The sequence below is a fragment of the Zea mays genome, chromosome 3, assembly GCF_902167145.1.
Source record: "Zea mays cultivar B73 chromosome 3, Zm-B73-REFERENCE-NAM-5.0, whole genome shotgun sequence".
Taxonomy (NCBI): Eukaryota; Viridiplantae; Streptophyta; class Magnoliopsida; order Poales; family Poaceae; genus Zea; species Zea mays.
The window spans coordinates 179,908,006-179,927,976 of NC_050098.1; the positions used below are offsets into that span (position 1 = coordinate 179,908,006).

Sequence of the window (19,971 nt, forward strand, 5' to 3'; positions counted from 1 at the left end):
TGTTCAGGCGACCGTAGCAGAGGTGGGGGAGTTTGCCCAATGGCGGCGCCACATGTGGTGGAGGAGGTGCCGGTGTTGCGTCAGTCGCTGGTGGTTCCGAGCGAGGAGAGCTGGCCAAGACCCTGGAGTCGCAGAGCCGTGCTGGCGCGCCTAGGCGGAGGAAGCCGCTCGGGCTGCCGCTGCTCGCGAGCTGCTGGTGCTTGGGGCAGCATGCTGGGAAGCAGAGCTGTTGTTCCAGGGATGGTTGGCGTCGGGGGAGGAGCGAATCGAGAGAGGAGGGTGCGCAGATGGGCAGCACTATGGCCGCATGCAACACAGGGCGCGTGGGGTGGCTCGTGGTGAGGGGAGGTGGCATGCCAGGAGCGTCATCGCAGGCCAAGCCGACCATGGAGGAGACGGCCGCATGTACGACCGCGCTGGCCACGTGGGGGTGCCGACGTTGGGGAAGAAGCCCACGATCGTGGGGGAGGAGGCTAGTGCCACACCCGTGGTAAAGGAGAGAACCACGTTGGAGTGCCCCGGGACGGCGAGGTTGTCTGCATCAGCGGCGAGGGAGGGTTGCGTGGGGGTGCCGACGACGAGGTAGAGTTGTAGGACGTGGCTGTGCTAGATGGGTGCGCCGGAGGCCATGGATTGGAAGATAAGCACACGACTGGGCAAGCACGGTTCCACGGGTGGAGGAAGAAGACCTGCCGGCGGTTGCGTCCTAGATTCGGGCGGTGGCGGCAGCCCGCTCATGTTCCCGCATCGTGCCGTTCATGGGAAAGAAGGGGGCGATGCTCCTACAGATGGTCATGTCGGCTGTGGAGGAGGCATAACGGCTAGGATGGGGTAGGCATGAGCTGGTCATGCGGCGGCGGTGCCTGTGGCAGCTACGGTTGCCCAGCTTCAGGATAGGGGTAGGGTAGGGACATCTGAGGTGGTCACTGCCGGCGAGGAGGGGGTCGCCAGCGAAGGTGGGAGAAGGTTGGCGGCTAGGGGAGAGAGGAGGGAGGAAAGAGGAGGCTTGATACCATGTTTGAATAGAAATCCTAACCCTAATTAGGGTGGGACTTCTGTATTATTTGATAGGATAGTATATGGGTTGGGCCTAAACCCATTACAACTATGACACACGTCTAACATATAGTTGTTACTATCCTTGGTTTAGGCAGAGTGTCATTATTACCCCCTTCAAACTCAAGGTGGAAGTGCAGGATCTGAAGCATTGAGTTTGATCAAATTGAATCGATGTTCTCTTGTTTGTGCTTTTGTGAAGAAGTCTGCAACTTGCATTTCTGATGGCGCATGTTGAAGAGCAATAATGTTCTGTTGGCAATGAGACCAAGTAAGAAAACATCAAACCAATATGCTTTTTAAGTTCATGCTTCACAGGATCATTCACAATATGTTTGCTCAAGTGTTTTCGCACAGAAGTGGTGGAGTATCACAAGAGGCACCCAAGTCAGCTAATAACCATCGCAACCATATAAACTTGGCAGTAGTAGTAGCAAGAGCTCGAAGTCCTGCTTCTTAGATTTCCATGCAATAGGAGAGGAACCAAGAAAAATGCAATAACCTGTAATCGAGCGGCGATCAGTGCGATCACTCGTCCAAGTGGCATCTGAGTAGGCGTGAAGCCGAAGAGGACTATCACAATCATAAAATAAGCCTCGGGATGTGGTTTCCCTTAAGTGTCTCAATACACGAAGCAAGTTGCCATAATGTACTGAAGTAGGCACGACTTAGAATATGAACGACATGTGCAATATCCGGTCGAGTGATAGTGAGGTAGACTAGACTGCCGACTATATGCTGATATCTAGATGGATCATGTAGAGGTGAACCATCATTCAAGCAAAGTTGTAAGTGAATACCCATGGGTGTTGTAGTTGTGTGATTATCACTCAAACCAGAGCGAGCAATAAGATCTTGGATGTATTTGGGCTGTGAGAAATAATATCCCTTTGCAGTTTGTAATACCTCAATACCTAGGAAATTGAAAGAGTATGGCTGGGAAAATAGTAGATTGATTATGGGAGGAGCCCAAGGCTCAGGTACATATAGGCAAGGATATCCCTAAGAATAGGAAAGATCTAATCTAGGAGATCCTTGCCAAACATAACCAACTAACCAAAACCAGAGGGGGGAGGCAGCCGCCGCACCCTGTAGGGTTGCAGCCGAACCACCTGGGCCCATTACCCAACATCACGCTAACAGAAATATCCAAGAGGCCCAAATCAGACATCTTAAATTGCTCACTAAAATGTTGTTTTACTTGAGAAATATGTTCTGGATCATCACCCGTAATCAGCATGTCATCAACATATAAGAGGAGCAAAGTGCGCCCCTCGTGAAGAGAAATGAAAAATAAAACAGGTTCATGATCGCTAGGGGAAAAACCAACAACCCTTATTACAGTGACAAACCTTTGAAACCAAGCAGGATGGGCCTGTTTCAACACATATAAAGATTTTCGAAGACAACAAACATGTTCGGAAGGAGTATCAACACCTGGAGGTGGGTGCATATAAACTTCTTCATGTAAATCACCATGAAGAAAGGTATTTTTGACATCCATCTGAGAGAGTCCATGAAGAAGAAGCTGCAACAACAAATCGTGTTTCCAAGAGAACTAGGAAGAGCAGATCAGTCCAAGGAGCCTTAACAGCAAACAGATGGGTGCATGATCTCTCTGGGAGCCTTCCAGCGCAGGTGCTGTTTGAGTTCCTGTTGGTCTGGGATTTAATCCAAGAGGTGCAGCTGCTGCCAAATGTTGAGGACCAACACCGGTGGCTGCCTTCTTCCTTAGGGATGTATTCTGCCAATTCTGCTTATAAGCTCTTCTATGGTGGTGCAACAATCTTTGGGCCGGCCAAAAGAATATGGAAGACTTGGGCTCCTCCGTGATGCAAGTGTTTCATTTGGCTGGCATCTCTCAACCGAGTTTGGACGGCTGATCGGCTGGCTCGTCGTGGAATGGATCACCCGGATAGATGTCCCCTGTGTGACCAGCAGGATGAGAAAGTGCAACACATTCTGGTGGCTTGTGTCTTTGCGAGGGATGTATGGTCTGGAACTCCAAGCAGGTTGGGATTGCAACATCTTACTCCCACGTCTGATGCAGCAGTGTTCCAGGAATGGTGGGGAGAGGCAGAAAGAAACGTGCCTAAGCAAAAGAAAAATATATTTTAACTCTATTGTGAGTTTAGTAGCCTGACAAATTTGGAAGCATAGAAATGCTTTTGTGTTTGATAATGCTTCCCCAAAATCAACACAATCTTGCATCCATCCATGAAGAGGCCTTATTATGGGGCCTTGTTGGGGCTGTTGCTCTTAGGAGTGTTTGGCAGTAGTTTGGCTTTTTGGTTTATTATTCGTTAGATTTGGGTGTGTATTCTTGTTTTTCTTTCTTTTTTTCCTTTTCTTTGGTGTTTTCTGGGCACCTTGTATTTGGTCTTTTCTAGACCTTTTTCCTAACTTCTTTTTTTTCTCGAATGCGCAGGAGGACTGCACATCTTTATATATTAGAGAGAAGGAAAACACCCACAAAGGGCAAAATACAGAACACAAACATACACCCAAACACACACACACACACTTCTAAAGAACACACCAGGACAGGGAGACCGGCCACGCAGGACCCGACGTCTACAAAGTAGAAACACGGTCAGTCAAACCAATGCTCCCCAGCTGCTTGGCTCCAGCTAGAACCCAGCAAGCGAGCTCATCAAGGAAGGATCTCAGCACCTTCGCAATGGAAGGGGACTCATGGAAGATCACTCGGTTCCTATGAAGCCAAAGGCACCATGCCCCAAGGATGATAGCACTGTTGAAGCCCTTCTTGTCTTTGTGGATCTGATTGATCACTCCTTCCCACCACTCCACAAAGGAGGCCTACACAAGACTAGGAATAAGGTGTCCTAGGTTAAAAGGGGATAGAATGCCATGCCAGATCTGACGTGCAAAAACACATGTAGTTAGGAGATGTTGAATTGTCTCCTGCTCTTGATCACAAAGGGGACAAACAACCAGGTGGGGCATACCACGCTTTCGTAATCTGTCAGCTGTCCAACACCTATTTCTTATGGCCAGCCATAGGAAGGTTTTGCATTTTGGGGGGGCCCAAGATTTCCATAACCGCTTCCATGGCTCAAAGGTGATGGAACCAGAAAATAAAACATTGTAACAAGATTTAGAAGTGAACTGCCCAGATGTCTCATGCCTCAAAATATGTTGATCAGTTTCTGGAGACAAAACAACCTCACTAATAGAGTCCCAAAGGAGAAGGTATTGTTGCATTCCAACCAGAGTGAGAGGTAACTTGATATCTTTGATCCACTGACCATTAATAAGGGCTTGGGCCACAGTTCTAGTGGAAGTTAACTTCTTGTCCACCTTTGAGAAAATCAATGGAGCTAAATCTTTGACGGAATTCCCGCTCAACCACCTATCAATCCAAAAGAGAGTATCATTGCCGTTTCCCACATGGGAGATCACTGAAATGGCAACCAACGCCTTGACTTGTGGCTGAACAGGGATATCAAGACCAATCCAGGACCTGCTAGGGTCGGTTTTCTGTAGCCACAACCACCTAGCTTGCAGTGCCCAGCTTCTGTAAAGCAGATTTGGGAGGCCAAGACCACCAAGTTGCAGCGGCCTAGTAACCTTCTCCCAAGCCACAAGGCAGCAACCACCATTTATTTCCTTTCTTCCCTTCCAGAGGAAAGCCCGTCTAATTTTATCAATAGCTTTGATCACCCACTTGGGAACGCTCATAGCAATGAGGAGATAGACTGGAATGGCTGAGAGGACGAAACGAACCAAGGCTGTTCTCCCAGCGAGATTAAGAAGGGATGCTTTCCAGTTAGGCAACCTTGCAGCAATCTTATCAACCCAAACAATGAGGTCACTTCTTCGCAGTTTCTTGTTGGAGATTGGCAAGCCCAAATAAGTGCATGGGAAGGCAGCAGGCACACACTGCAGGGTGCTGCAGCATTCATGCACAACAGGCGCAGCACAACAGATAGGGATTGCACAACTTTTATTTATGTTGGCAATCAGCCCAGATGCCTCTCCAAAGCAGTCAAGGATCAACTTGGTACAAACCAGATCATCATCCAGAGGCTTGACAAAGAGAACTACATCATCTGCGTACATGGAGAGCCTGGACCTGACATTTGCAGCCCCCAAGCTATGCAGCAGCCCTCTAGATTCCGCATGCCTGAATAAGCTGCCAAGCACGTCCATCACAATGATAAAAAGCATAGGGGACAAAGGATCCCCCTGACGCAAACCTCGCCGATGCCAAATATGATCACCTGGGACCCCATTGAGAAGAACATGCGTAGAGGAAGAGGCCAATAGGTTAGAGATTAAGTTGCACCATTTCAGACCAAAGCCAAGATGGGACAACACCTCTAAGAGAAAAGCCCAAGAGACTGAATCGAAAGCTTTTGTAATGTCAAGCTTTAAAAACAGACTAGAGACCTTCCGCCGATGAAGGGACTTGATCGAGTGCTGAACAAACATATAGTTATCGTGGATAGACCTTCCCCTCACAAAAGCACTCTGATTTGCAGCCACTAACCTTGGCAGGAGAGGAGCCAACCGGTTAGCCATAATCTTGGTCATCAATTTGGCAAAACTATGAATGAGACTTATGGGTCTGAAATCAGTCGCTGTTGTAGCATCAGTCTTCTTGGGGATGAGGGTAAGATAAGCTGAGTTCAACAGCCCCAGCCCCCGAGAATTACCTTGATGGAGGGCATTGATAGCTGCAAGCAGATCGTCCTTAATGATATGCCAGCATGACTTACAGAATCTCCCGGTAAAACCATCCGGACCCGGAGCTCTATCTGAAGGTAGGCAGAAAATTGCAGACCGGACCTCATCCTTTGAGATGGGGAGGTCCAATACACCTAGATCGCCCATGTCCCTGTGGCAAGATCCCAAGTTTAGTGTGAATTCTCTATGTTTAGCCACCCCCAACAGGTTGGTATAGAAATCATTCAAAGCTTCATGCTTCTGCTCATGAGAGGTGACCACCCGATCACCGACTGTCAAACTAGAGATGAAGTTTCTTTTCTTGCTGTAGCAAGCCTGCAAGTGAAAAAAAGAAGTGTTTGCATCCCCCTCCTTCAGATATCTAACACGGGATCTGAGGCGAGCCACTGTCCTATCTAAAGAAGCGAGGGCCAAACAATGTTGCTTAAGCCTCCTCATGAGCCATAATTCTTCTGAAGACAGCAGCCTGCTATCCTGAGCCATCTCGAGTCTGTGAAGGATTTCCTTTGCTAAAGCCAATTGGGACTTCACATTGCCTGCATTCTTGTGCCCTGAGGACTGCAAGGACCTGGCCAATCTTCGAAGCTTCAAGGATACAAGCTTTAGAGGGCAGGGGGTCTGAACTGGCTGCATCCAAGAATCAGCCACCACATCTAAGAAATCAGCAATCTTAGTCCAGAAACTTTCAAAGTGAAATCTGCGCTTTCCCTTAAAATCTTCTTTGAGACTGAGAGTTAAAGGGCAGTGATCTGAAAGCCTCGTGGCACTGCTGCGGAGAATACAGTCCGGGTAGAGTTGTTCCCAGCAAGCTGTGCAAAACAAGTGATCAAGCTTAACAAGAGTTGGGGATGACCTTTCATTGGACCAAGTGTACTTTCTACCCATGAGAGGTATATCTTTCAGCCCCATATCATTTATAAATCTCCTGAACCTGCCCATCAAAGGTCTATTTATGTTGGTATTGTTTTTGTTCTCAGAGCAAAAGATCTGATTAAAATCCCCAGCAACAACCCAAGGGCCTGCACACAATTCCCTAACATCTCTCAATTCTTGAAGAAAAAACTGCTTAAGATTGTCCTGATGCGGGCCGTAAACTCCAGTAAACCACCATTGCAATCCAGATTCCTCTTGAAGCTGAATGGAGACTGAGAAATCACGCACAATACTGTTGGCGGAGGAAAAGGCTCCATCCCGCCAGGCCACCAGGATGCCCCCCTTGTCCCATGAGCAGGACAGAAGACAAAATTACCATAACCAACACCCAAAATAGATAAGACATCAAAAGCAGAGATGGAACTCAGCTTAATTTCTTGCAAACAGACTAACAGAGGCTTGGAACTAAGGACCTCAGACTTCACACAATCTCTTCTAGATCTATCATTCAGACCTCTAACATTCCAAATTAGAAAATATGACTGATACATGACTAACAATATAGAAGAAAACGACCAAACAGCGTCAGGCTGAGACCTGGATCTCTACCGGCACTTCCCAGCCGAACAAAGCAGCCATAGCCTCCACATGTGATCTGGAGAGGCCGTTCTTGAATAATTTGACATATCTAGCAGCATTTTCTAAGGAGATTTCCTCATGGTCACCAAAATACCCCAAATGCCTGCACACCTTGGCAACTGAAATGTTTCCGAGGTCAGGAGGAAGCTTAGCCACCCTTCTACTCCTCCTGGGCATGAAATCCTTTGGCAATGTCTTCTTGTTTCTCAAATTGCACCTAGGTGGCGAGAGCAGCCCGTTAATCGGTTTGGTGATAATTTGTTTGAAGGCCTCCAGGGGCAAAGAATCAACCGACTCCTCCAGAATAGATGGATCTGACCCAACCTTCGATCTTCGAGAATAGACATTGAGACAACAGCGATCAGGACGCCATCTCTGATCAAACAAGTCCTGAATAGGAGGAACAAGAACAGGGCTGCTGCTGGCCGGAGCTATAGCAAACAAGGGTACAACATCCATCGGTCCATGGGGCTCAATAGGAACAACCTCCTCAACAGGGACAACAACGTCCTGGAAGAGCATTGCTTCTAGAGACACGGTGACCGTCTCTAGCATACCATCAAGGACAAGGCCTGAGCTGATGAGGGCAACATCTGTGCTGTCCATGACAATAACAGGGCTGCTGCTGGTTGAATTAATAGTATACAAGGGTGCATCTCCCACCAGTTCAAGGGGCTCAACAGGACCAACCTCCTCAAAAGGAACAACAACGTCCTGGGGGAACACTTCTTCTGGGGCCACAGTGACCGCCACAATCACACCATCAGGAACGATGCATGAATTGCTGGGAGCAATGTTTGTGGTGCCAAAAACCGATCCATACAGCTCCACAGGAACAAGCTCCTCGTCAGGGACAAAATTGCCCTAGGGAAGCTCTAATCCCAGAACCGCCATAGCAGGAGAGGTCACCCAAACATTGCTAGGAAGATCTTCTGCAAAAACATCAGCATCTTTGGGAGCCGTCTCGGGCGTCGGACCCAAACGATGCAGGACAGACCGCCTACCCCGGTGAGTATTGTCCACATCAGGGGTTCCACGACCGTCAAAATCTGGGGGTGGTGACCGAGAACGGTATCGTCGCCGCTGCCTGGTGGAATCATCGTCAACCACAGGGTCCCGAGGAGGGGGAGCAATGCACTCTGATGGGCAACCACTTTAATATGGATCCGGTATACCAGGGCCAGTCTCCCCTTGCCGGAGGGAAGGCACACGTGTGGCTCAACAATCCAAAGGTTCCGTGAAGAAGGAATGATTGAAGGGTTGTAGCACCACCCAGAACACCGAAAAACATCAAGGCTTCTTGATTCCAGAGTATCAGCATGCACCTCCTGAACCCAAGCAAAAGGGTTAAGAATCTGGTTGACCGTAGAAAGCTCCCATGCATGCAGCGGAATGCCACTAAGCTCAAAATCAACCGAAGTGATAAGGTTGGATCCTGAAGAACCAAGTAGCTTGGACCATCTCTTACACAACAAAGAAAAGGAGCCTGATCTGATAATGCGCCACCTATCCGTTAGAAAAATAGCCTGGTGCTCATAGGGTAGCATAGACAGGAACTCAGATGGGGAGGACTGTCTTAGAATTAACGAATCAGCCCCAACTTCAAGCTTCAGAGCGATCTCCTCCAAAATGTCAGCAGTGGTCACAGGAAGATCACTAATAACCGAAATAGAGACCGCATTCCCAGGTCATCTACCGCCTTGGAAAAATGATTATTCCATCCAATAATACATGATCCATGCTTAACACCAGAAGACTGATCCAAAAGGGTCTCGTCACCTCCCGGTTGATCAACGTGATCGGGGCCGGGATCAGAACCACCCCGGATCGAGGACCGACGCTTGCGGTGACGCCTACGACGATGACGGGGAGGGAGGGTCCCCAGCAAGCCTGGAGCGTCAATATGGGATGGCTCCACTGGAGACGAAGAAATAACCAACGCAGGAGTCCTCCCATTAGAGGCCTCCAGCGTGTGGCCAGAGCCATTGCCCCCATTCTGCGTGGAGACCCTGCGCCAAACCATCCTCTGTACTTCAACTCCACCTGGAGGAGACGTCGGTGGGCGAAGACGGTCCCAGACAGAGCCACCAGACGCCCGGGCGTGGGCCTTGGGCGCTGCCGGAAGCCGGACAGGGCCTGCTGAGACCGCCGGAGAGAGTCTGCCCCAGACAGGTCCCTTGGACAGTCGTCGGTGAACTGGAACCTTACTGGCAGGCCTCCCAGCAGGATCAGGGCAGTTGTACGAACTATGGCTCAGACCCATGCAGCGGAGACATCTCGTCCTCAAACGACAAGACGCAACAAAGTGATCTTCAGCGAAGCAGTTGAAGCACCGGCCCAACAAGTTCCGAGGAACAGAGGTGACGGAGAGCGGGAGCTGCAAACGACGCCTCCTAGCCTTCCGAGATTCCACTCGAGTCCAGCCATCCTGAGGAGGCCCCGACGCTCTAACCAGACCACGAGACCGCCGGCGTCCAGCCAAAGGAGGTGGCAACGCGGTGGTCTCAAGTGGTGGGAGCGCAACTGGAGCAGCAAGCCTCGACGAAGAACTGGGTGAAGTCGGCGAACAGAGGATTATATCGCGGAACGTAGGCCGATCAGCCTCCCCCGCAGGAGTTGGAGCGACGCCGCGAGTCCCAGAAAAGTCGCCTAACCACCTCTGTAACTTGGACCTCCCTTGGGTGGCGCACGGAGCAGACCCGCCAGAGACAGGGGAAAGGAGGGGAGACGCCTTGGATGGGGAGGCCGCATTGACGACGGCGTGGGGAAGGTGAGGGGTTGCCGCCGGACCCGGGGTGGATGCCGGCTTGGGCTGGTGGGGAGTCAAAGCGTCAGGGGGAGAATCCAAGGCGTCGGCGGGAGACGAGGGGACGTCCATCCCCAGTCTTGCTCCTTCCTAACTTCTTAATACAATGATGTGTGATTCTATCGCGTGTTCGAGAAACAAAGTACAAACAGTTGTCATATGAGCAACCGGTGCAAAGGTTTCATCATAATCTAGTCCTTGAGTCTGATAAAAAAAACTCTGACCACAAGACGAGCTTTATATCGCTCAAATTGAACCATTAGTTTGGTCTTAATCTTAAAGACCCATTTGCATTGTTACATGTACTGCATGTGATGGTAAAGGAACAAGATCCCAAGTGCTCGTAGGATCTAGGACATCCAACTCTTCTTTTATAGCAATCCGCCATTCATGAATACTAGAAGCATCATGATAATTAGATTGTCCAACAATTACTGCATCAGCACTAGAAAATCCACCGCGATCTATCTGTGTGTGGGCCGGCACCATTGTTGGGCAGGGGTGGGCGTTCGGATTACCCGAAAATTTCGGGTCGGGTAATTCGGGTTTTTAAAATTTCGGGTTTTGAGAATCGATACCCGAAATTACAACGGGTTTTGCAATACCCGAAAATTCGGGTACCCGGAATTTCGGGTTCGGGTATTCCCGAACTACCCGAACTATTGTGTCGGCTTCGTAAAAACACATATACCCTATTAAATTAGTATAAAAATATAGTTTGAATATCTGTCCTAGCCACAAAAACACCTGTGCTCGTCTGTATAATGTTCCTGTGACCTGTTGGAGGCCTATCAAATAGATCAATCATATATATCCTAGTCGCGGATGGTGCAGTGGGGGAATTGGGGGCATCAGCCGGCAGCCTACCCTTTTCATGTAAACTGGAATAGGCATAAAAACAGTAGATTTGTTATGGAGGATGTGAGAACATATATAGGCAAGGTCGACATAGGGTTTATAGAAACAGAATAGTGATCCTTGCCAATAATAGATCATCATATCTGTCCTAGCCATACGGGGTTGCAGGACCCAGATTATAGGCACCAGCCGGCAGTCCAAAGGGCCTGTGGCACCCTTTTATCTAACAGTATGCAAGAGTGTTCATGTGTGGGTGTGTTGTAATTTATTTTTTTATCCCTTTGTTAATGCAATGATATGCAGTTCTCCTGCGCTTTCTATAAAAAAATACATTTACACATTTAAATCCTATTGTTGTACAAGTTCCATGTATAATCCTGTCCATTGAAATTACAAATAATAAGATACTAATTCTATTCTCTCATTCTGTATTCAGTGAAAATGATCATTCATATATAAAACTGGCCGCTGGAAAATCTGTGCTGCAATTAGCTACAAGATGGGATTCACATATTTCACCAGAATTATTTCGTAACACACTTCTCATAGCAAGGGTATTGGCAATATTTTACACTGCTAATTGTTATCTTGTCTTTAGATTTCATACAGAGGCCACATTTCTGTTCATTAACCTTCCAAAATTATTTACTTATATGTTTTTTGGACATTGATTTTGAAATGCAATATTTTTTGCAGATGCATATTATTGTGTGCTTGCTTCAGCTTGCCTCCCATGCTTTGTTCCTATTAGACAGTGTGTCCTCTCTGTGTGTGGGCCGACACCATTGTTGGCCTTGGGCTGCCGACCCATTAGGGTTAGGTTTTGAGTCTATATATATATAACCACCCCTATGCAATAAAACAAGCATTCCACTATCAGATTAGGGCTTCATTTCCTCCCACCTCACATCCGCTAACGACAACCTAGGTCCGGCCGCCCCTGGGGTCCCCGGCAGGCTCCTCCATCGCCCCCGGGGGCACAACCCCATCCCGGCCCCAACTTTCCTCCCATCCCCTTCTCCAAGGCGCAGGGGAGCACCACGAATTGGCCTCCCTCATTCACCAGGCGGTGGCGGTGGCCAGCCACAGCAAACCGACGCCACGCGGCCCCGCGCAGGTGCGCGTCCCCGGCAGGCTTGGCCCCAACACGGGCATGACGGTTTCGGTCCAGGCGCAGGCGCCTCCAACGACGACGCAGGCGGCCTGGCGACTGGCGCTGTCCCCGGCGCGGGCGCGCAGCTCCGGCCAGGTGTGTCGCTCCCCTAGGACGACGCGCCGGATCCCCGCGCCACCGGCCTTCTACCCGATGCAGCCACCCTACCCATGCTCCGGAGAATGCGCCATCGACTTCGGGTCTGTCATGGCGCCTCGCCCCGCCTCTCCCTGGCAACGCGGACGCACCCTGGTGGCGCGCTCGCCCCAACTCTGCTCCGACGATCGCGCTGTCGTCCTCGGGCCCGGCTCAGGTGTCCTCCCTTACGTGTCTTCGCTGCGGGCCCTCCTTCCCCGTCAACGACGTGAGCGCGACACCTCTCCTCTGGCCTGCGTCGCTGTCGTGGCCCTTCCTCCGGCCTGCGCCGTCACCGCAGTTCCCCTTCCTGACCTTAGACGCCCAACATGGCCTCTCTCCCTTTCGAGCTTCTCCTGGTCGCTGGTGTCAAACCCCTCCCTGCCTGGCCCGGTGCAGGCCCCTGCCTGCTAGAGGCGACCCGCCACCCACCCCTTCTTCGTCGCGGCCACAGCTAGATCCGTTGATGTTGGGTCTTTCTCGGCCGGATACATTGCTGCCGCGACCTTCCCGGCTAGATCCGCCGTCCCTTTGGCTAGATCGTCTTACCGGCTGGATCCATCGCTGCCATGGCCTTCCCGGTCGGATCCGCCGATACCTCTTCTATTATGCCGCTGGCGCGGCCACCCTGACCGGCGCAGACGCGTGTGCTGCCGTCGGCCTCCTTGGCAGGACTCCTCGACGTCCGGACAATTGGCCTACTGGTGCTCTACTTCTCTTTTGTTGTGTCGCTGTGCCGATCGTTGACACTTGAACGTCGACCCCTCTCGAAGAACAGGCTACCGTTGCGTGTTCCCGACCACGGCCACCTCAACTGCGGCTACCTCGGCATCCAGAGGCTATCGTCTTCTCGGAGTCCACACCAGTCTCTACTCTAGCCGCAACATTCGCACCCTCATGACGCTCCGACTGCGGGGCGATATCAACCCGTCGGCTCCTACCTTCGGCTTCTACTCTAGTCTCATCGTGTGCGGTGTGTACTCTGTGTGTGTGTGTGGGTCGGCATCACTGTTGGGCTGCCGGCCATATATATATATATATATATATATATATATATATATATATATATATATATATATATATATATATATATATAACCAACCCTATGCAATACAACAAGCATTCCACAATCTTACAGTTCCATTACTATTATTATTGTTCAGAGACCATTATATAGACCGAACCATAGTTCCAATTCAAACCTCTAATTTTGTATTGTATATTTTGTTCGGCTTCCAGGATTCTTCATATACTGTTCGCAAGTCATTTATTTGCAAACTTTATGGCCTCTTGAAGAAACGTGCAATCCCGTTTAGATATGCATGTGCTTTTGCACTAACGGCAACAGATTGCTCCAGAGATATTCGTACTGAAGTAAATATCCTCTTTTCCTTATGACTTTGTTTACTTTTCATATTTCTGCCCTTCCACCTGCATGTGCTCAAGGCATTTCCCTGAACTGTTCCTAGTCGGCAAGTTACTTAAGTGAGGTCCTGAAGGAGCAAAGAAGGTTTTTTGTTTATCAGAACAGAACAAGCAAAGAATCTATTGTGGACAACCCAGCATATGCTGTGATTTTTTTGATCCATACTCTAGCATATGATGGGGCGCTCCCTTCCGATTACTATGTAGACGAGAGTAGCTTTCCTGAATTTTGCAGGTATTTTCTTATTTTAGAGTGCTGGATCCTGTGAACTTCTTTTGGCACTTAATCCGTACCTGCTACAAATTTTTATCCTCACAGTAATTTTCTGATGTATTTCTTTTTTTTGTTGACAGCCCACTTTGTGTGATGTTGAGAGAACTAGTTGAAATAGATAGTTCTAGCAAAACTGAGCATGGTCCCACAGCCAGTTTTGTATCAGTTCTGTCTGGGATTCTCCGTGGTATTCAGAAGGCTGAGGATCCGATTAATTCTGAGATCACTCCTGTATGTCTTTTGGCCACTGTTAGACATGTTATATTTGTTAACCAATTTGTCATCAAACTCTGACGTCCTAAGCCTTGTCACAGACACTGCATGTTCTCTCAAAAATCGGCTTGCTTATTGTAAAAGAACTTGATAAGCATTGCAAGATGTCTGATTGTCCACGCCATATTCTCTTGCCGTCATCTTATTATAGATTGTCTGTGAGTGAGAGGAAATCATATGTAAGTCACTCTTTTTTGAGACCACAAAGTAGTCTATCTTTGCATTATAGCTAACCTTTTGTGTTGCCCCGATATTCTAAATGCAGGAATGTTGCCAAGAAAATTTCATTAGTGATAAGCTTGTAAAGAGAATTCTTAAAGCTCATGAACCTTATAACCATAATGTATATCCTTTCTGCGATGCCTCCTTTTCATCTTCTTTCAAATGTGTAACTGTACACTATCGAGCATCTAACTTGGTGATGGTCTAAAATCAATTGATATATTTCAGGACAATACTAAATGTTCTGTTGTTTCTGAGAGGGTATCATATGAATTTGTTCCTGAAAGGAAAGCTTGCTCCTCATTAAACAAATCAGTGGTACAGAATGCAAGTGGTTGTGATAGCAATAGGAACAAATGTTTGGCATCTGGGAAAGCTGTGTCCAAGAAAAAAGATCAGAGTACCAATAATAGCTTGGATAAAGAAAATATGTCATCTTGTGGTTCTGGTGGCACAAAGGTGTCATCTCCAGGCTCCTTGGGTTTAGCTAGGGAGGTTGATTCTGGAAATTGTCTCTCCCTCTTGGATAACCGGAATTGTCCTATGACTAGGACCTCAAAGGCAAATCACAACAATTGTAGGCAAACTGCGGTATGCATATATTGCTAACTTGTGGTCTGTTATACATATGATTGTTAGATAATGAAGTACATATAGTTTCCTACACTAACATATATATATATATATATATATATATATATATATATATATATATATATTATTATTGCAGGACATCTTGGATTTTAATCTCAGAGAATGGTAAGCAGTTGTCAGATCCCCCCCCTTCCCTAGAAAGGATCTCTCTGCTGCGCCTTCTTTGTTTGTTCGCGTCATCATATCATGTTTTACTCCAGTTGAATTAGTATGGCTCCGTAGCGTAACATATACCATGGATGATTCTGGACCTTACTGTATGGGATCACCTTCCCCCATTATGTGCTGTGCCTTCATGTGGTAGCTTCCCCCATGATATCATTGAAAAAACCATGCAATGCCATTTTATAACTACAATTCTATGCAGATCTGTCTGTAGACTAGGTATAATTGGTTGGTCTTATTCACTCAATGTTGAATGTTTCACATAATAAGATTGTTTCCCTCACCTCCCAACCGCTTGGTGAGAATCATACATTCTAGTAGAATGTGTACCTGTTGAACATTTTTTAAAAGTTCATAAAAAGGTAGCCACATTAAATTTGTTACTAGATTCATCATGGAATGTTGTTTGAATGGCCAAAAATTTGAGAAAATTGCACTAAATTTATGTTATATTAGAGTGCATTGTTCCTATTGGGCCTAGGCCTTGTATCCAACCCACTATGGGGCTTCGATTTGTATCTACACCTATGTCTTGATATTGAATTCCAACTCTTCCTCTCCAATATGGTATCAGCAGCCTCTCCCTAACCCAAACCCTACCTGTTGGCAACAATGGCTGGCCGCCAGTCGCTGCTTCACTCTTCCTCCCCTTCGGCGGCCCTCCCCATCACTCGTTGTCATCCCTCCCCACCTCTTGGCACGGCGCTCCATGGTCGGCCACCGTCGGCACTGGGAGCCTGGCTAGGTCTTTGTCCTGGTCGTCGGTGTCCTGATCGAGCCCGTCCTGCCTCTGCCCGCCAGGCTCCCTCTTGCGCATCTGTTGTCCCGTAGGCGGACAACCTAGCCCCTGCCGTAGTACCTCCATCAGCTGGCATGCTGCCCCCTGTGTTGGGCGCAACACCTCTCCCTGTTGCGCCCCATCCCTCGTGCAGCCCCATCAACTCTGTGGCCACTCCTCCATGCTGAGGTCGTGTTGTCGTGTCTGTCGGGCTTGATGTTGCTCGGTTGTCTGGCCTCGACCACTTCGTTGGTCGGGCCCCTCATGTCGAGGTTGCTGCATCCCACTCCACCCTCTTGGCTACCCTTGTCATGGCCAAGTTCGTCGTTACGGGCGCACAAGAGTGCAAGCGGGTCATCGCTCTTGCCTGGGAGCAAGAGCGCGCTTCTGTGTATGCCCTTGCCTATCAACTCGTGGAAGCTGAGTGTTAGCTAGAGGTGATCGTTGCCGATTGCACGTCCATTAGCTTTGGTGATGTCGATGCCCCCTCACTTTCTCTAGTAGCCAGCAACCCAACATTCACGCTCAGGCAAGTATCCAAAACATCTGCTCGCTGGTCACAGTTGTTTTCGACCTAGCGTCCTCCAACTACACTCCTTGGCGTCACTGGTCGTCCTCACCTTGCAACACTACACCCTCGACGACCATGTCTTCACTGACGGTTGCCTTCCTAGCGTCGTATGGACAGTGTGGTCCTATCTTGGATCCTCGCCACTGCAATTGTCGAGTTGCAGGACATCGTCCACGAGCGTGGTGGCACTGTTCGTCTGGCCTGGGTTGCCATCAAGAACCAATTTCTCGGCAACAGCGAGGCCCATGTCGTCCACCTCGACGTCGCTTTTCAGATCTTTGTATAGGGCGACTTCTCCGTCATTGTGTATTGTCGCCAGATGAAGGGCATTGTCAGATGCTCTTCGCGACCTCGGTGAGCCGGTCTCCAATCGCACCCTTGTTCTCAACCTTCTTCATGGCCTCAATGAGTGCTACGGGCCTCATCGGACTAGGATTGTGTGATATGTTGTGTTCCCCTCCTTCCAGAAGGCTTGGAATGACCTCATTCTTGAGGAGCTCATTGAGGGGGCCTCGCCTTCCCCTACAACCGCACAAGCTCTCTACAGCCTTGGTCCTAGCGGACCGACCGTCTTTGCGCCTCGAGCCCTCCATTTCTATCGCTAGGACCTCGTCTCCTCGTCATCCTGCCCTCTTTGGCCCTCCTGCTGGCTATGGTGGGGACAACCGTCGCAGGCATTAGCGTGGCGATGGAGGCCACACTGGAGGCGGTGGTGTGTGTCGGTGTTTGGAACCGACAGTGCACTACAGGGCGTACCACGTAGTGCTTTTGGGAGGACGACGAGGTCGATCGCAGCTCGATGGTTCATGTAGGGCATGATGAGACACTGAGAATTATATAGGTTCAGGCCGCTTGAGCGTGTAATACTCTACGCCGTGTGAGTTTGTGGAGTTGTATTGCCTGCTCTCTTGGTTACAGTGAGTTCCAGAGGTCGAAGATGACTATGTCTACTGATGTCTGTCTTTCGTTTTCGTAGGGGCTCCCCCTCCGCCTTATTCCCGTCCGAGGAGTTACAAGCACGACCCGATGAACGTCCTGAGTCTACCTGCCTCCATGAGAGTCGTGCCGACTTGCCTGGAGGTCAACAAGTCTTTAGGGAATCCGCACGTACCCTGCATGCACGGAATTCGGCCTAGGTATCTTCACGCTCACGCAACCGCCTTCCTCGCCTGCTTCTGGTTACAACCGACTGATGTCCCCTGGAGGTTGCGCCCGCGGCCCATCGGGGATCTCTCTGGCGGTCCACAGAACATATGAGTCTTGGTGACCTGGGGGATATCTATCCCCCACATGCGCCCTGTCCATCACTCTACAACCCGTGGACCGACCAAATCACTGTGGCCCGCCCCAACCCCGGGTGGCTCGACGTCGCGGTTGCTTCCGCCTCACCATGCGCTCCTTACCACTCCACCATTTGATGGTCCTAGGTGTCTTGGCGCTATCGGTGATGCCCCCATCACCGCTTCTTCCTCACCCGTCGCCTCACACGGCTCTGTCCTGGCCGTGGGCTAGGGTGTGGGACCAGCGGTGTCTTGCTAACTCGTTTAGCACGATGACCTTGACCCCCTGCTGTGCCCATCACTGACTGGGTGGTCGTCTCCGATACCTCGTTCCATACCACTATGGACATTGGTATCCTTCTTCCACCATTGTTGGCAATGGTTCTGTTCTTCCAGTCACCTCCATCAACGACTCAAATCTTTTTGGTCCTTTTCGTCTTCGCAATGTTCTTGTTGCTCCTGACAACATTCGGAACCTTCTATCTATTCGTCAATTGACTACTGACATTTCCTGTTCTACGGAGTTTGACCCTTTCGGTTTGTTCATGAAGGATCTTGCCACTTGGAGTCTTCTCGCACGGTGTGACAGCTTTGGCCCCTATACACCCTTCACCTTCCTGGGTCCACTACATCTTTGGCAGCCTCACATGTTTTGACCACTACAACTTCGTCCACTACTTGGCATCGTTGTCTTGGCCATCCGGATCCTGATGTTATGTCCAAGTTGTCTAGTAGTTCTGTCATCTCTTGTAGTTGAGGCCCCCATGAGTCTATGCCATGCCTGTCAGCTGGGTTGTCATATTAGGCTCGCTTTTCCTCATTCAGGTTGTGCGCCCTTTTGATCTCATTCACCGTGATTTATGGATATCTCTTGTTCTGAGTGTCTCAGGCTATAAATATTACCTTGTGATTCTTGATGATGGCTCTCATTACATGTGGATTTTTCTGTTGCGCTTGAAGTCCGATATGTCCCCCCATGCTTTCTCATTTCTTTGCCTGGGTGTCCACTCAGTTCGGTAGCACCTGCCAAGCCATTCAGTGTGATAACTGGACAGACTTTGACAACTTTTCTCGTGCCATCTTCCTCAATCGTGGCGTCCATATTCAGATGTCATGCCCCTACACTTCTCCCTAGAACAGCAAGGCTGAGCGCATGATTCGCACTACCAACAACATCATACGCTTCCTGCTCTTACAAGTCTCGATTCATGTTCGGTTCTAGGCTAAGGCTCTCTACATTGCCAACTACCTGCTTAATCGTCTGCCTATTGAGGCGATCTGTGCTCTCACCCCTCACTTTGCCTTATTTGGCTCACTTCTACCTATGAACATCTTCACGTCTTCGGATGTGCTTGCTATCCCAACCTTTTCACCACTGCTCATAAGCTTGCCCACGGTTCGACAAGTTGTGTCTTTCTTGGGTACTCCCATGATCACAAAGGGTACTAGTATGTCGATCTTTCCACCAACCACCTTTTAATCTCTCATGTTGTCTTAGACGAGGCTTCCTTTCTTTTCTCTGCTTCCCCCTCCACCTCTGTTCCTAAATTGGATTCCCTTTTCGCGAATTGTCGTGTGGACTCCCCTATACAACCCCACTTGTTTTTTCCTCTGCAGGCTCATTCTCCGCCGCGCCATCAGCGGCCTCCGCGTCGTTGTAACGTCGTGCATAGCCTCGTTGTCCCCCATTACACCCCTTGTGGCCCTGTCATCCCCTGTCGTGCCACACACGGCCTTGCCATCCCCCACTGCGCCCCTCGCGACCTTGCCATCCCTTGTCATGCCATGTGCGTCCTTGGCGTCCTCTACCGCGCCTTGCGCAGCTTCAGCGTCTCGATTCACTGATCCTATGCATGTCTATGAGTGACATGCACAGAGCATGCACGACCTCATATTTGTCTCCTACGCGATGAGGCTACGATTCGCCGACCCTGTCCATGTCTATCATCTCTGTGCGCAGGATTGTCCATCGACCCGCTCTTGCATCGAGCCGTCGGTGTACCACACTCCTCTCCTTTGTTGAGATCCCTGTCACATCCATCCGATGGTGACTCGCCAAACCGTGCGGTCCTCTGGCCTGTTGATCGTCTTGTCCTTTC

General features: G+C 49.4%; 1 protein-coding gene across 7 annotated transcripts in view; it reads left to right on the forward strand.

The window, feature by feature from the left end:
* Positions 1-19,971, forward strand: part of LOC103650955 (sister chromatid cohesion protein PDS5 homolog A) — a 96,278-nt gene that overhangs the window by 73,112 nt on the left and 3,195 nt on the right. For 6 of the 7 annotated variants that reach the window (XM_020550410.2, XM_020550411.1, XM_035966374.1 and 3 more), the window contains 8 exons: positions 11,379-11,496; positions 13,470-13,604; positions 13,700-13,890; positions 14,010-14,160; positions 14,244-14,381; positions 14,468-14,545; positions 14,653-15,015; positions 15,155-15,183. In XM_020550410.2, coding sequence (XP_020405999.1) covers positions 11,379-11,496; positions 13,470-13,604; positions 13,700-13,890; positions 14,010-14,160; positions 14,244-14,381; positions 14,468-14,545; positions 14,653-15,015; positions 15,155-15,183 — 1,203 coding nt within the window. Of the gene's footprint in view, positions 1-1,150; positions 1,328-11,378; positions 11,497-13,469; positions 13,605-13,699; positions 13,891-14,009; positions 14,161-14,243; positions 14,382-14,467; positions 14,546-14,652; positions 15,016-15,154; positions 15,184-19,971 lie in introns of all 7 variants that reach the window. The other variant, XR_002268151.2, reaches the window with a different exon arrangement.